Genomic DNA, 15817 nt, shown 5'->3' with positions numbered 1-15817 from the left:
CCCATCTTACACTACTGACCACCAGTGCCGAGGCCTGGGGCTCAGCGAATGAGAATTCACTGCCGCTAAAGTTGTAAAAAGCTACGGGACGTTTAACCTTTAACTTGAACTAATAAAGACGTGAAACCAACGATTTCGAACCCGATAATACTGTAGCATATATATATATATATATATATATATATATATATATATATATATATATATATATATGATTATTCATTACTTTAAAAAAAATCTTAATGTTTGATTCAAAGTCCAGTTGGTATCTTACTTTTCAGTTATGTGGGTGATTAACTCACTGTTATAATTCATGTTATAGTTCACTGTTAGAACAGTCCTTCGTAGCTCTTCGTTTTCTACTACTCACTACAGTCATCCCACCACCTCTTCTCAAGTACCCATCGCCCCACACACATACTATACCCCTCCACCCCCAGCCCCCACACACTTTTTTTTCTTTCGTCTTATATCACTAAACAGTGAAAAGACGTTAATATATATATATATATATATATATATATATATATATATATATGTGTGTGTGTGTGTGTGTGTGTGTGGGTGTGTGTGTGTGTGTTTGTACAAAACCTGCTGCACACTCGTTCAGTGGTAAAGCTAATCAACCCAAAACCAGCCAACTACAAGCAGTAACAGTCACCTGTATTTCAAGGCCGAATTCTTTGCTGGTGAATTGCTGGCCCAACTGAAACGTCATGTTCTGAACTTCGCCATCGATGTCGGAAGTAATGGAAAATACGTCACCATTACGCTTAAGCTCTTCCGTCATGTTTTTTTCTTTTTCCTTTATCGACGCAATCAGCTCTGTTGGGAACTCTGGGGACATAAATATATATGAAGGAAAGTTTAAAAAGAATTACAAATAAATAAAAGGAAACTATTATATTTTCTATTCACACACACACGCACGCACACACACACACACACACACACACACACACACAAGTGTGGGTATAGCAATGATATAACATTTACCAATTTCAATGGAAAACCTAAAAAAACAAGCATTTATTTTATTTGATGAACGGCATAAATTGTGGATTGCCAGAGATGAATTGCAAATAAGGTACGCACAGAAATGTTCTGTAGTTTTGCTGTTGTTCACACACACACACACACACACACACACACACACATATATATATATATATATATATATATATATATATATATATATATATATATATATATGTGAAGACTGAGATTTGTGCAATCAGGCCTACAAGATGAAAAGCTACTAATATCCTAATATCCCACAACAAAATTAAGAGCATTGCAACAACGACAACAACAACAATTCTTTGCTGATGTTAGGTATACTAACTCTTACAGTTACGACACTTTGCAGAGTAACACCGGAAACTGACTCAGGACAGTGGAAAGTGGATGATTGTTCGTTGTCTCAGTGGAAAGTGGATGGTTGTTCGTTGTCTCAATGGAAAGTGGATGGTTGTTCGTTGTCTCGATGGAAAGTGGATGATTGTTCGTTGTCTCAGTGGAAAGTGGATGGTTGTCTCAATGGAAAGTGGATGATTGTTCGTTGTCTCATTGGAAAGTGGATGGTTGTTCGTTTCTCAATGGAAAGTGGATGATTGTTCGTTGTCTCAATGGAAAGTGGATGATTGTTCGTTGTCTCAGTGGAAAGTGGATGATTGTTCGTTGTCTCAGTGGAAAGTGACTAACTGTTCGTTGTCTCATTGGAAAGTGGATGGTTGTTCGTTGTCTCAATGGAAAGTGGATGGTTGTTCGTTGTCTCAATGGAAAGTGGATGATTGTTCGTTGTCTCAGTGGAAAGTGGATGATTGTTCGTTGTCTCAGTGGAAAGTGACTAACTGTTCGTTGTCTCATTGGAAAGTGGATGATTGTTCGTTGTCTCAGTGGAAAGTGACTAACTGTTCGTTGTCTCATTGGAAAGTGGATGATTGTTCGTTGTCTCAATGGAAAGTGGATGATTGTTCGTTGTCTCAATGGAAAGTGGATGATTGTTCGTTGTCTCAATGGAAAGTGGATGATTGTTCGTTGTCTCATTGGAAAGTGGATGATTGTTCGTTGTCTCAATGGAAAGTGGATGATTGTTCGTTGTCTCAATGGAAAGTGGATGATTGTTCGTTGTCTCAATGGAAAGTGACTAACTGTTCGTTGTCTCAGTGGAAAGTGGATGGTTGTTCGTTGTCTCAATGGAAAGTGGATGGTTGTTCGTTGTCTCAATGGAAAGTGGATGATTGTTCGTTGTCTCATTGGAAAGTGGATGATTGTTCGTTGTCTCAATGGAAAGTGGATGATTGTTCGTTGTCTCAATGGAAAGTGGATGATTGTTCGTTGTCTCAGTGGAAAGTGGATGATTGTTCGTTGTCTCAATGGAAAGTGGATGATTGTTCGTTGTCTCAGTGGAAAGTGGATGATTGTTCGTTGTCTCAATGGAAAGTGGATGGTTGTTCGTTGTCTCAATGGAAAGTGGATGATTGTTCGTTGTCTCAATGGAAAGTGGATGATTGTTCGTTGTCTCAATGGAAAGTGGATGATTGTTCGTTGTCTCAGTGGAAAGTGACTAACTGTTCGTTGTCTCAATGGAAAGTGGATGATTGTTCGTTGTCTCAATGGAAAGTGGATGGTTGTTCGTTGTCTCAATGGAAAGTGGATGATTGTTCGTTGTCTCAATGGAAAGTGGATGGTTGTTCGTTGTCTCAATGGAAAGTGGATGATTGTTCGTTGTCTCAGTGGAAAGTGGATGATTGTTCGTTGTCTCAATGGAAAGTGGATGGTTGTTCGTTGTCTCAATGGAAAGTGGATGATTGTTCGTTGTCTCAATGGAAAGTGGATGGTTGTTCGTTGTCTCAATGGAAAGTGGATGGTTGTTCGTTGTCTCAATGGAAAGTGGATGATTGTTCGTTGTCTCAGTGGAAAGTGACTAACTGTTCGTTGTCTCAATGGAAAGTGGATGATTGTTCGTTGTCTCAATGGAAAGTGGATGGTTGTTCGTTGTCTCAATGGAAAGTGGATGATTGTTCGTTGTCTCAATGGAAAGTGGATGGTTGTTCGTTGTCTCAATGGAAAGTGGATGATTGTTCGTTGTCTCAATGGAAAGTGGATGATTGTTCGTTGTCTCAATGGAAAGTGCTGGATAAATTGGTCGTTGTCCGTCCTACATTACGCAGTGTTTTGTAACTTGTCTTGGCATCTCATGATCTGCAAGGGCTGTGCTTCTGATAGACTAGCCAAGTTCACGCTATTGATGATCCAGCTACGAACAGATGATAACGGTACTGAACAGAATAAGTGATGACCTTGGCACAGTCTTCTCTCTCTCTCCCTCTTAAAAAAAAAAAAAAAAAAAAAAAGTTTCGATTTCGATTTCGCTCTCTGTGTGTCTCACTCTGTCTCTGTCTACGTCTCTGTCTCTCAATTGTCTTTGGCCACTGACTGATTGGCTCAAAGGATCAGGGCTTGACGCCCTGTTGTGGCATGGTGATGTGTCCACGGGAAAGACGCTTTATTCCGATCTTCCTCATACCAACCGGGTGTGACTGGTACATTAGGCCGGTTTCCAGACTTCGTTGGCGGCGGGAGAAGAGAATTGGGCCCCCGCCTTCCAATGCCGAGCTTCAGACAGTGGATACGAAGTCCCTATCCCTGTGGCCCAGAATGTCTATGGGACGTTTAACCTGAACCTTTTTCTTTATAGTGCAGCCTCACTGAAAGCTAAGTTCTATTAAGCATGCGGGTGCGCGCTTACTCCCGTCTCCACCTCAACGATCCCTCCACCTACCTCCCCCCCCCGCACCCCCCCCCCACACACACACACACCAACACACAACACACTCACACACACTCTCTCTATTAATACTCGGCACCCCCTCCGCACTACCCACTATGTATGAATGCCTCTGGCCGAAACACACACACACACACACACACACACACGCACGCACGCACGCACAAACACACACAACCTCTCTCTCTCTCTCACACACACACACACACACACACACACACACACACACACACACACACGCAGGCACAAACACACACAACCTCTCTCTCTCTCTCTCACACACACACACACACACACACACACACACACACAATCTCTCTCTCTCTCTCTCTCTCTCTCTCTCTCTCTCTCTCACACACACACACACACACACACACACACACACTGTCACGGATTTAGCACATAAGGCCCCTCCTGTAAACCAGTGCCACTGAGCTGTGACGAGCATGATCACCCACGTATATATCTCACCTTAATTGTTTTTTCGTTTTGGTTTTCTTTTCTTGTCCCCCCCCCCCCCCCACCCCCCTCTGCTCCCTTCTCTTCCCCTCCAATCCGTGTTGTTCTGTCATTTTAGCTTTTGCATGTGCCTAGCATACTCCTTGTACAGGCTCACTTTCAAGATTCCTCTCAGTAAAAGAAGGTAGAATTTCACCGAACATACAGACATCAAGGGCATTCACTCTGCAGAACTTAGTGGCGTCTGGTCGCCTCGAGCTTCGACGCTCTGTAGGGCGGATAGGGAGTATTTGTTCGCTCAGACACTCCTAAAAGATCCCCAGTATCCCTCCGACCCTGTGGCCTCTCTTCAATGAGATGATGAGTGTAGAGGAATAGTTCCGCATCACCTGGAACTGGAAAGGACCCCCCTAGTCTCTTTCAAATTTGTCCTCTTCACTGACCAGTGTAGTGTTGTGAAAGACAGTTAGCAGACGCCGGAAGTTAGGCACCAAGGGGCGGTTACTCTTGCCAGCAAGGGAGAGGCGCTGTAAACAAACGCTGGCAGGTGCTGTGGTCAGCCCGACGTAAGACTAACGCTTCGCAGTGTACATTCGACCAGCGAAGAGGCCACAACTGACCACAACAGCTCTCAGGAAAAGCCCAGCTACAGCCACGCCAGACGCCGGACCAGTGACTCAGCACGGCAGACATCTTTAATTTTCTGCAAACTTTGGTCACAATCAAGTACGGGAACGCCTACACACCCCCACTACGAGGACGACAACACCCTCGGACGGGCCAGCCCACCGGTAACGATCATCCAGCCCTATTTAAGAGAAGCAGAACGGTCAGTAGCCATTTAAAATTGTCCCTCTAAAGTGTATTGCCCGATGATAGGCCATTTTGACAAAAAGTAGGGCAGTGATCACTTTATTGGTGTCAGAAGTGGGATACACTCCACTATCGTTGTTTTTCGAACCCCCAGTGAAGTTTTCCAGGGACATTATTTTTATATTGATATTTGTTTGTGTTTTTGATTTAACTTATCCTGAAAACGGAACTTAGAATTTTGACTCAAGCTCCTGAATCATTATTTTTATTTTTGGGGCAGTTCTTTTGTGTGAACTGGTATTCATATTTCTGCACAGTGCTTTTGTAACTGTTCTCCAGATCCAGTACAAGTCTGTGTAAAACCCCAAACAAGTTTAAAGGAAAAAATTCATACCCTGTAGGAAAAATGGCTACTAGTCACAGACCGTAGGCTATCAATCAAGCCTCCCCATTGGAACTCATGGAGGTCCTTCCTGGGGTGGGCATAAAAAGGGCACAAGAGTTAGTGAGGATGAGATCCAAGTTTGGATGGATTAGCCCTGGCATGCTTGAAGCAATGGTGGGCAAATTAGATGGGTCTGTCCTGGCCCACGTTGACTTTGATGCGCCACCATTTTAGGAGACTGAACTGATTGGTGAAGGCTCAGGGGAGGAGGGCTACAGCCCACTCCCGCCACGCCGATCCCAATGGGATTACGTGGATGAGCCCCCTTCGGTGCCTGTGACAGTCTCTGATAGCAAGGGGCCACTGACCCCAGTTGATACTAGGGAAAAGTGCGTCCGTCCAAGCCCCTATGGATCCACTCCTGACTTTAGGGATGAGTCTATTCACAGCAGCCGGTTATTTTCCAGTAGCGGACACCATCCCACTTTGGGAAGGGAGGGCGCCGCTTTGGAAGACTTAGGGAACCTCCAGCAAAGGTTAGAGGAGGTTACCCAGTGGCTGGATGATTATGGTGGGCGCACACCTCAGAGCCAGCCCCAGTACCAGGCGGGCTGGGAGAGCGATGAGGTGGTGAAGTCATTTAATGAGGGTCGAAGCGAGAGGCCCCCCCCGGTCGCGAGTCCCAGTCATGGGGCAGCGGCGACAGGGGCAGGTGGGCCTCTTCCGACCAAAAAGAGAGATATTACCCCGGTCACGAACCTCAGCAATGGGGCAGGGACGATAGGGGTAGGGGTGAGCACTTTGGCCGTGAGGAGAGACAGGGGTACCGTGCCCACCGCGCTTTCCCGCCTAGGGAGAGTAGTGGTGATAGAGCATGGGGTCCCCTTAATTATTCTCCGACCCAAAGAAGTGGTGGCAGTGAAGAATTTGCGTGGAGATTCTGCCACCGCTGAACTTATGCAAAGCTGGAGAGCTCACGAGCAGTTGAGGCCACGAACATCCCCAATCGGGTGGGAAAGGGACTCCCTCTCACAGGTCTGACATCTAATCCGGACGGAGTCATGGTAGCCGCCATGATAGACACAGCTGTGAGCAGTGGGGAGAGTTCGTGAAGAAAGTGGTTGAAGCCTCGAACCTCACCAACCAGGTGAGTAAGGTACTCCCTCTCACAGGTCTGACATCTAATCCGGACGGAGTCATGGTAGCCGCCATGATAGACACAGTTGTGAGCAGTGGGGAGAGTTCGTGAAGAAAATGGTTGAAGCCTCGAACCTCACCAACCAGGTGAGTAAGGTACTCCCTTTCACAGGTCTGACATCTTATCCGGACGGAGTCATGGTAGCTGCCATGACAGACACAGCTGTGAAAGGTGAGGAAGAGTGTACTAGGACTACCACCAATGGTGAAGCTTGTCGATCTGGTGGTATGTCTGATCTGCCAAAAACCTTGGACCCACCAGGTTTAGTTCATGCTCATGAGGGCCGGGGTAAGCGCTCCCGGTACCGAAGAGTGAGCGGGACACATGACCTGAGTGGGGTTCGAGTGGGTTCAGCCCTCGCTACCCCTGAGGGTAAGCATGATGGACATTCAGGTTGGGCCCAAAATCTGAGTGCAACCTTGAGTGAGCCTGGTCACGGGCAACCAGGCTCCGGTACGACTCAGTCGGGCGAGGTCTCTTCTGGCCAAGCTTGCGGGGTGTTCAATGGAGCCCAGAGGGATTCTGGCCTTGGTGGTCGGAGTCCTGAAGGGGGTGAATTCCCTAGGGGTTTGACCCTTTCGGGTCGGACCCAAACTACCGGGAGCAATGCCAAAACGCCGGCATCTTTTGGCAAGGCTCAGGGGCGCGCGGCACTCGCGAGTCGTGGTGCCGCCATGGACCTGCAACCTGGACAAACGGGAACCCACGATAAAGCGCTTGTGGGAAGACCGGGTCCCTTACTTAATCCATGTGTTAAAACTAACAATGTTTTGAGTGAGTCGGTTGCAGGTGCCCGGGTGTGTTCGTGCAACACATCGGAAAGTCCTGCGGTGCAACTGGGGACGGCACCAAGGTTTTTCAGGACTCCTGTGCAGTTTGTGGCACAGACCCTCCCCAAGGTGAACCGGAGCAAAGGGCAGTGGTGTCCCTCTAGAACTCCGAGGATGAAGACAGCCCTCGCTACCCCCGAGGGGGAGCGTGATGGACATTCGGGTTGGGCCGCCGACACCAGTCACCCGCCAGAAGGCGTGTCGTCGTGCCAGCCCTGTAGCTCCCCCGAATGTCCACGGGTTACAGAGGAACGAGGAGAGACTGGAGGCACTCTCGCAGAAGGTGAGCGAGGTGAAGTCACGAAGCTCGTCTGGGTCTGCTGAACCTAGGAAGTGGCTGGACGCTGCGGCAAGGGCTATGCATGACATTCAACTTCATTCCCGAGGTTGGATTGAACAGCATATTGCCCCTTTGCCCGCCCTACACTTCAGGAAGCCGGCCCAGCCGTATGACCCAGACAAAGCACGGCGTGATATTTGGCTGGATACGCGGCTGTGGTTGGCACCTGGTGCTGGGGAGAAAACAGAGGCAGCAGAAGGTTCTGGGGATCTCCTGGAGAGTTTAATGGAGGTTGATGTCGAAACACCAGACAATTGTTTTGATGCCCTCCAACTCTTCAGGAGACGAGGCCCAACAGCCGTCGGGATCTGGGACTGCGCAGCCAGATCCCCGGCTCCCAGAAACCGTTTGCGAACCTCCTGTCGTACCCTCACCACCGGTTGCTGACCCGCCGCTATCCCCGAAACCTCCGCTCACACCTTCCATCACAACGTCCGGGGGCCAGAGCTCTGACGTTCGTGCCCCCTCCCCCCATACCATGAAGGTAGACAAACGTAGGCGGGCGAAGGCACAAAGTCAGAAAATGAGGGCAAGGCAAGAGCCCTCTGGGCTCCCTGAGGAGTTAGCGGCGACTAGCTGCCCCCAAACACGGACGCCGAAGTGCCCTACCCCAAGGTCTCCCGACCTGGGTCATGGGCGCATGTATCGAACAGTCGCAGTCGGCCGACATTAGCATTTTATCTCTGGGCACAGAACACCCTATTTCCCTCTAGGGCCAGGGGAACAGTGGTTAGTGCCAAGCCAGCTCTACGTAGTGGCTGAAAGTGTGGCCGCTCATCTCGACACCACACCAGAGGAGCTGTTGGAGGAGTCTACCACCAACACCCTCCGGCTCTTCTCCCAGTGAGTCTAGCCAGCTGCGCCCTCCTGGACCTACAGAAGAGGACCACCCGGACGTCTGCTAGTCTCTCCCCAAGAAAGGGCCTGTCATCATAAAGATGGGGGGAGTGTTGTGAAAGACAGTTAGCAGACGCCGGAAGTTAGGCACCAAGGGGCGGTTACTCTTGCCAGCAAGGGAGAGGCGCTGTAAACAAACGCTGGCAGGTGCTGTGGTCAGCCCGACGTAAGACTAACGCTTCGCAGTGTACATTCGACCAGCGAAGAGGCCACAACTGACCACAACAGCTCTCAGGAAAAGCCCAGCTACAGCCACGCCAGACGCCGGACCAGTGACTCAGCACGGCAGACATCTTTAATTTTCTGCAAACTTTGGTCACAATCAAGTACGGGAACGCCTACACACCCCCACTACGAGGACGACAACACCCTCGGACGGGCCAGCCCACCGGTAACGATCATCCAGCCCTATTTAAGAGAAGCAGAACGGTCAGTAGCCATTTAAAATTGTCCCTCTAAAGTGTATTGCCCGATGATAGGCCATTTTGACAAAAAGTAGGGCAGTGATCACTTTAGTAGCACCCGGACTCGACATTCGGTCTCTGCCACAAGGTATTGCTACCTGTCAACCCACCAGCTGCTGAGGTAAGCAGAAACGTTAAGAAGATAGTTCAAAACCAAATGTCATTTCTTCGTTACATTCTGATTAAACGGGGGGAAAAAAAACCCATAAGTTTCCTCGGTTATGTTTTCATTTTTGTGTTCATTCATTTTTCGCGGTAGGCCGGTCGTTTTCGTTTGGTTTAAATTTTTTTTTTTTTTTTATCCTTATGCATTAGTTGTTTTTTTTATGTTTTTTTTGTTTTTTTGTTTTGTTTTTGACGCACCTAATATATGTACATCATTATATTGTAAATATTTGTTCCCCCTTCTCTTTGTCATAGGATAATATAAATACTGTGTGCACACGTATGGGGGTCCAGTTCTCTTTTTCTGTTATTTTTTATGCGTTGGATTTTTCACACACCAAGACGTGTGTTGCTGTTGGATAGGATGGGTATTTATTCTTTCTTGTCCTTATTATTCGTTCATTTATGTAAACACGCAGTGAACGTGAACTTCACAGATAAAAAGTTACAAAAGGTGGTTATTTTTTTATTTTAGTAATCCAAGCTCAGACCTTGTAGTCAATTGTTTCGTTGTTTTCTTGCGCATCACACTTATTTCTTTAGCGCAGTTGGAAAGTGTATTCAAGACCAAAACGACTCATGTGCGTTGTCCTTTTTTCGCTAGTTCGTATAATATATTGTTGTCGTTTTCCCTTTCCCAAGTGGAGGTTGATTTAGGGGGAAATAACTGTTGTATGAATGCGTGGAAGTGTTTTATTCAGCCAGTTTTTCTCTCCCTTAAAATATGTGAAAATACGTAACCCGCCTGAGGGACAACAGCTTGTGTCCATTTAAAAATTAATTATATGGTAGTGCCATTGTAAACCCCGCTGAAGTCTCGACGTCCCTCGGATAAATAGCCCTTTCCTTTAGCTCCATTTAAACAGTATTGTGAATTTTAGCGAACATTTTGTGTTGCAGCTGTTTGAACAGTTCTTCGTCCTGCCGAAGTCACTCCGAGGACCATGCCCCGCCAAACTCCAACCTGAGTTGTCTTGCCTGTGCCACCGCATCAGTTGGACAAGTTGGCTGTGTCTTAGGAGAGAGGTTTGAGGGAATATGACTTTGTAGGGGCATAGTTTGTTCTAGTCATTTTTGTTGTTGTTGTTGTTTTGTTTGTTTGTTGTTGTTTTTTAAACTCATTTGTCATCCATCACTCATATCACCCTTTTGCCTTTGGGAAGTTTTGTTGTTGTTTTTTTCTCCCCGGGTAGTGGTATATACTGGGGTAGTTGGGTGGGTGTAGCACTCTTTTCTATCCGTAGGCAAGCTGGCATACGTTATTTTGTCCCGTTCTCTTTCTGCCTCTTCTTTCTGACATCGTGTGAATGCGTGAATAAAAGACGTAAAAATATATTTCATTTTAGTGGTCTGCTGTTTGTGTGCGAGGGTGGTCGACTTGGGCGAATCCTGGGTAAAATTATACGAAAGATATCTTAGACGCGACACACACACACACACACACACACACACACACACACACACACACACACATACACACACACACACACACACACAACCTCTCTCTCTCTCTCTCTCTCTCTCACACACACACACACACGCACGCACAAACACACAACCTCTCTCTTTCTCTCTCTCTCGCACACACACACAATCTCTCTCTCTCTCTCACACACACACACACACACACAAAGTGCAGGCCTGGGGTGGGTTGGGGGAGATGGGAGGAGGGGGACGGGGGGGGGGGGGACACTAACCAAACAAACCATAAGAGACTTTTTAGCCCGTATAGATCTCGCCTGGTTTGCAAAGGCGATCTTGCCAACAGTAAGTTTGCTTGGTGTTGGGAATGTTTTCTCATGATCATGGCATTAGCGTAGACTTAGGAACGTGTTCTTGACGCGAAGCGAACTTTGAACGTCGTGCTCTTCGTTCGTGGCCGGACTGCTACTCCCAACGTTCACTTGTGTGTGTACACGAGTGGGCTTTTCCCTATATGGACAGGTTTTACCCCCCCCCCCTCGCCATTAACGCAGTCATACTCCGTTTTCGGGGGTTGGGGGTGGGGGGGCACTTATCGTTGCAAAGATGGCTCGTCCTGAACACTTTGACAAGAAACAAAAAAAAACCCAAACGAATTAGGCTACTACAACGCTCCAGCCTAGAACATTAAAAAACAACAAAAACAAACAAAACAAAACAAAAAAAACAACAAAAAACAAACAAACAAACAAACAAACAACAACAACAAAAAACAACAAACAAACAAAAAAACCCCAAAACAATCAGGCTGCCTGAACACTCCAACCCAGAACATTTAAAAAAAGAAACAAAAAACGAATTCGGCTACCACAACAGTCGAGCCCAGAACACTTAGAAAAAAAAGAGGAAAAAAACCAGAAAAAAGGCAATGAATTAAGTTACCACCACACTCAAGCCTAGAACACTTAAAAAAAGGAAACAAAAAACGAAATAGGCTACCTATGGAGAACATGGGAGGGAGAGAGAGAGAGCGTCAGGAGGATGGAAAGAGGGGACATGGGGAGGGTTGGGGGAGGGGAAGGATAGAGGCACAGATTCGCAGAGAGTTTGGACTTGGTTGAAGAAGACAGCTGTATACAGGCGACTGAAGACGACTCACTCATGGCGGCAGCGAAGGCGTCGAAGTTCTCCGTGCACTCTGGCACCACCTTCCATTTGCCCAGCATCTTGTCCATGGTGTCCATTCTGTGAGGTCTGAAAACACACACACGCGCGCGTACACACACACACACACACACACACACACACACACACACACACACACACAAGTAGCAATAAGCCTACCCGGCCACTGATTCCAGTCTCATGATAACCATTGGCTTAATTTTGGACGCTTTCAATTTCAATGGCCTCTTTTGTCAGCTGTTGTATCTTCAGCTGTTGTATATATATATATTTGTGTGTGTGCGCGTGTAGTGTCGTGTGTGTGTGTGTGTGTGAGTGTGAATGTGTGCCAACGTGTACATGTATGCGCGAATCTGTGTGGTTGTGTGTGTGTGTGTGTGTGTGTGTGTTAAAACACCTGATTTAAGCAGAATACGAACGGCCGTGCGTAGAAGACATCAAGAGGAATTCATATATATATATATATATGGTGTATCACTGCATGTTGCAGAAGACATCAAGAGAAATTCATATATATATATATATATATATATATATATATATATGGTGTATCACTACATGCTGCACGAATAAAGAAGTTATCATAGGTACCGCAAAGACCGAAATGAGTTCAGACAAGGAACAAAGGAAGGTACGGTAGAGCTAATTAGGCCTACGTGCCAACGAAAATAGTCTAGCGATCGTTATAAAAACAACTTCGCTAACTTGAGGTCAGCGTACTGTGTATAGAGTGTTCCAGCCATATTTGTGTGGGCATGGGTATCTGACTGAGAATGCCAACTGGTGCACATGCGTAATTATGTATAATATATATATCTATATATATATGTGTTTGTGTGTGTGTGCGTGTGTGTGTGTTTCCGCATTTTGTTTGGTGAAGAATGAATCAAATGATCGAAAATGTTGGACACATACACAGACACAGAATATGAGTCACACACACACACACAAACACACGCGTGCGCGCATACACACACACAGACACAGACAGACACACACACACACGCATGCACACGTACACACACACACACACACACACACACACACACACACACACACGCCTTACCGGGAAATTTCCTAGGTCCAATAAAAACTGCAATAATTCAAAGCCAGTTCACACCTGGAACAGCCACAGCAAAGCAGTTTGAGCCGTAATGAACTCTGCTCTCATAAACTTCCCCTGTCGAAGTCCATTGGTCGTTTCCATATCTAACCCCGCCCTCTACATGTCATGCCACTTTCAGCAGTGTCCTTCTCCTCGCACCTGTTCAGTCACGTGGTCGTAGCCAATGTGCTGTTACTGGAAACATGCTGTTGCCACCATCAGAGGAAGAAAAAAGTATATGTGTGTGTGTGTGTGTGAGGGGGGGGGGGGGGGGGGGGGGATTGGTCAGGAGCTGGGGGTTAGGGTAAGGGAGAGTCAATAGTGTGGACACCCCCACTCCCACCTCTCTTACCGTAACTCTCCTCTCTGTGTTTGGACAATCGATGTCACACTGAGTGACGGACATGGATGGGGTGTCGGATAATTATTCCGTCGTGAGCCGGCCCTCAGCTACTCTCACATTGGGGGATATTGATTTTGAAGGGGGTCGGGGGAGGGGTTGGTGGTGGAGGTTTGGGGAGGGGGGGGGGGGCAATGGGGGGGGGGACGGGCTGAAGATACTGGGAGTGGGGGTGAGAAGGGTGGGGGGTGGAGGAGCATGGACGGGGCGGCGGGGGGAGGAGGGAACGGGTGTGTGGAAAGGGGCAGTCTGAGGGAGTGAGGAGAGGATTGGGAATCTGGGAAATGGAAGGGTTGTGGTGGTGGTGGTGGTGGTAGAGGTACTGAATGGGTGGGTATGTAGGATGGTAGGCTGGTGGTGGAAGGGGAGGGAGGGAGGAGGAGGAGGAGGTATGGATTTCAGATTTATCAAAAGTAGGCTTCAGCTTGTTCTCTGTTGGTCTGTTTTTGTGCGTTTAACAATACTTTCATGTAATATATATATATATGTATATATATATATATATATATATATATATATATATATATATAATATCGTTATATACATATCGATAGATAGATAATTGAGATATCTCTTTTTCTCACCTACCCCCTTCTGTCCCTTCCTCAACATCCCTTTTCCTTCCAGACCTCTTTCCCGCTCACATTCATCTACAGACGTCTTCAGTCGTACATGACTATAATCACACGTCCGCACATTTCATCCTTCCAAGTATAAGTACATGCACGTGCTCAGTTCAGAGTACACACGCACGTTCACACACACACACACACACACACACACACACACAAAACAAAACAAAAAAACCACCAACAAAATAAAACAAAAACACAACACCACCAACAACATCAACAACAAAGAAAAAAAAAGACCAGACTGGACACGAACCATACAAGAACGGAATGAAAAAAAAAATGTTAACAGCCTGTGGTTTTACTGAATACCAGTTCCCTATTCTGGGACACAGATTGTAAAATGGCCGTCAACAATCGTTTTGTAGTGGGTTTTACCTTCACATATTCTAAAATGATGGCAGTGTAAACTAGAATTCCTGATAGATCACCGCGACATGAAGCAACATGCCACAGACCCATCTCTCATTTTCCCTGGGATGACATCGAGGACACGCTGGTCGGTGACCCTGTACATTTTACCGATTGTCATTACTATAAAATAATACAGCGTCATAAAAAAAAAAGGAATGAGCTGTCCAGACTAAGTTCGAAAATATTCTGTTGGTCTCAATGACTTTAGCGTAGAAAATTTTGACAGCTCGTATGCTAATTCCACGGAATCAGTTTTGTCTGCCGTGACTGACGTGACTGTTCTGAAGCGAAGTAACATATTCACAGATACACAGACACAGCCACAGACAGACAGACAGAGAGAGAGAGACAAACACACAGAGACTCGCACACTCACACAGACACATAAACTCACACGCACGCACGCACACACACAAACACACACACACACACCGAAATATTTATCGCCGCTTATTCAACTTTGAAGGAGAAAGTCAGCGTTAGTCTTTCGATCATGGTAGTTCTTTGGCTGTGGTCCGTTCGGAATCAAGTTTCATTTGCACAGCGAGACAGGAGCCGTCGGACTGCTAGCAGAAACAGGTGAGGGTGAGGAAGGCTGGACATTGGATATTGGTAAACTGCGAGGGTACAGAAGTGCTTAGCTGGCCGTGCAGATATTTGTTGTAGCGGACTGTGGAGTGTAATCATTGGCAGTACCGAAGTGTGTGTAGGTATAGAGGGGCTGGGGAGTTGGGGAGGGAGGGCTGGGGGTGGGGGTGGGGTTGATGGGGGCAACAGGGGCAGGGGAGGGACAGGGGAGGAGGAGGGGGGGGGGTGATGGGGGCAACAGGGGCAGGGGAGGGACAGGGGAGGGGAGGAGGGTGTGGGGGTGATGGGGGCAACAGGGGCAGGGGAGGGAGGGTGTGTGTGTGTGGGGGGGGGGGGGGGTGTGTGATGAGGGCACCGGGGGCAGGAGAAGGACAGGGGAGGGGAGGAGGGTGTGTGTGTGGGGGGGTGATGGGGGCAACAGAGGCAGGGGAGGGGGCGGGGGCAGGGGCAGGCGAGGGTGGCTTAATCCCGATCCTTTTCCGAGAGACCCTCATGTCAGTACAAAAAAAACTGTACACAGGTTTCATGAAAGGTTCAGGACCACATGTCTACACGAACATGAAATCAAGTAGGATACATGCTTCACAAAAAAGGTCAAGCACCACCACTTTCCACACGAACGTCAAATCAGATACAGGCTTCACAAAAAGTTGAGGACCACATGTCAACAAATACACAACGCACCCCCACCTCCTCTTCATTTTCCTGCCTTCCAGTGTTTTCGTCT

The 15817-nt window shown here is 47.2% G+C and overlaps 1 protein-coding gene across 1 annotated transcript in view; it reads right to left on the bottom strand.

The window, feature by feature from the left end:
* The window catches only part of LOC143275880 (fatty acid-binding protein, heart-like), a 14319-nt gene extending 1208 nt beyond the window's left edge, over positions 1-13111 (bottom strand). Inside the window, exons 1-3 of the mRNA XM_076580191.1 lie at positions 13018-13111; positions 11926-12020; positions 662-837 (exon numbers count right to left, since the gene is read on the bottom strand). Coding sequence (XP_076436306.1) covers positions 662-837; positions 11926-12010 — 261 coding nt within the window. The 5' untranslated portion in view covers positions 12011-12020; positions 13018-13111. The remainder of the gene's footprint in view (positions 1-661; positions 838-11925; positions 12021-13017) is intronic.
* Positions 13112-15817: the final 2706 nt, after the last annotated feature.

The sequence above is a fragment of the Babylonia areolata genome, chromosome 31 (genome assembly GCF_041734735.1).
Source record: "Babylonia areolata isolate BAREFJ2019XMU chromosome 31, ASM4173473v1, whole genome shotgun sequence".
Classification (NCBI taxonomy): Eukaryota; Metazoa; Mollusca; class Gastropoda; order Neogastropoda; family Buccinidae; genus Babylonia; species Babylonia areolata.
This window is presented reverse-complemented; position numbering and strand designations above follow the sequence as displayed.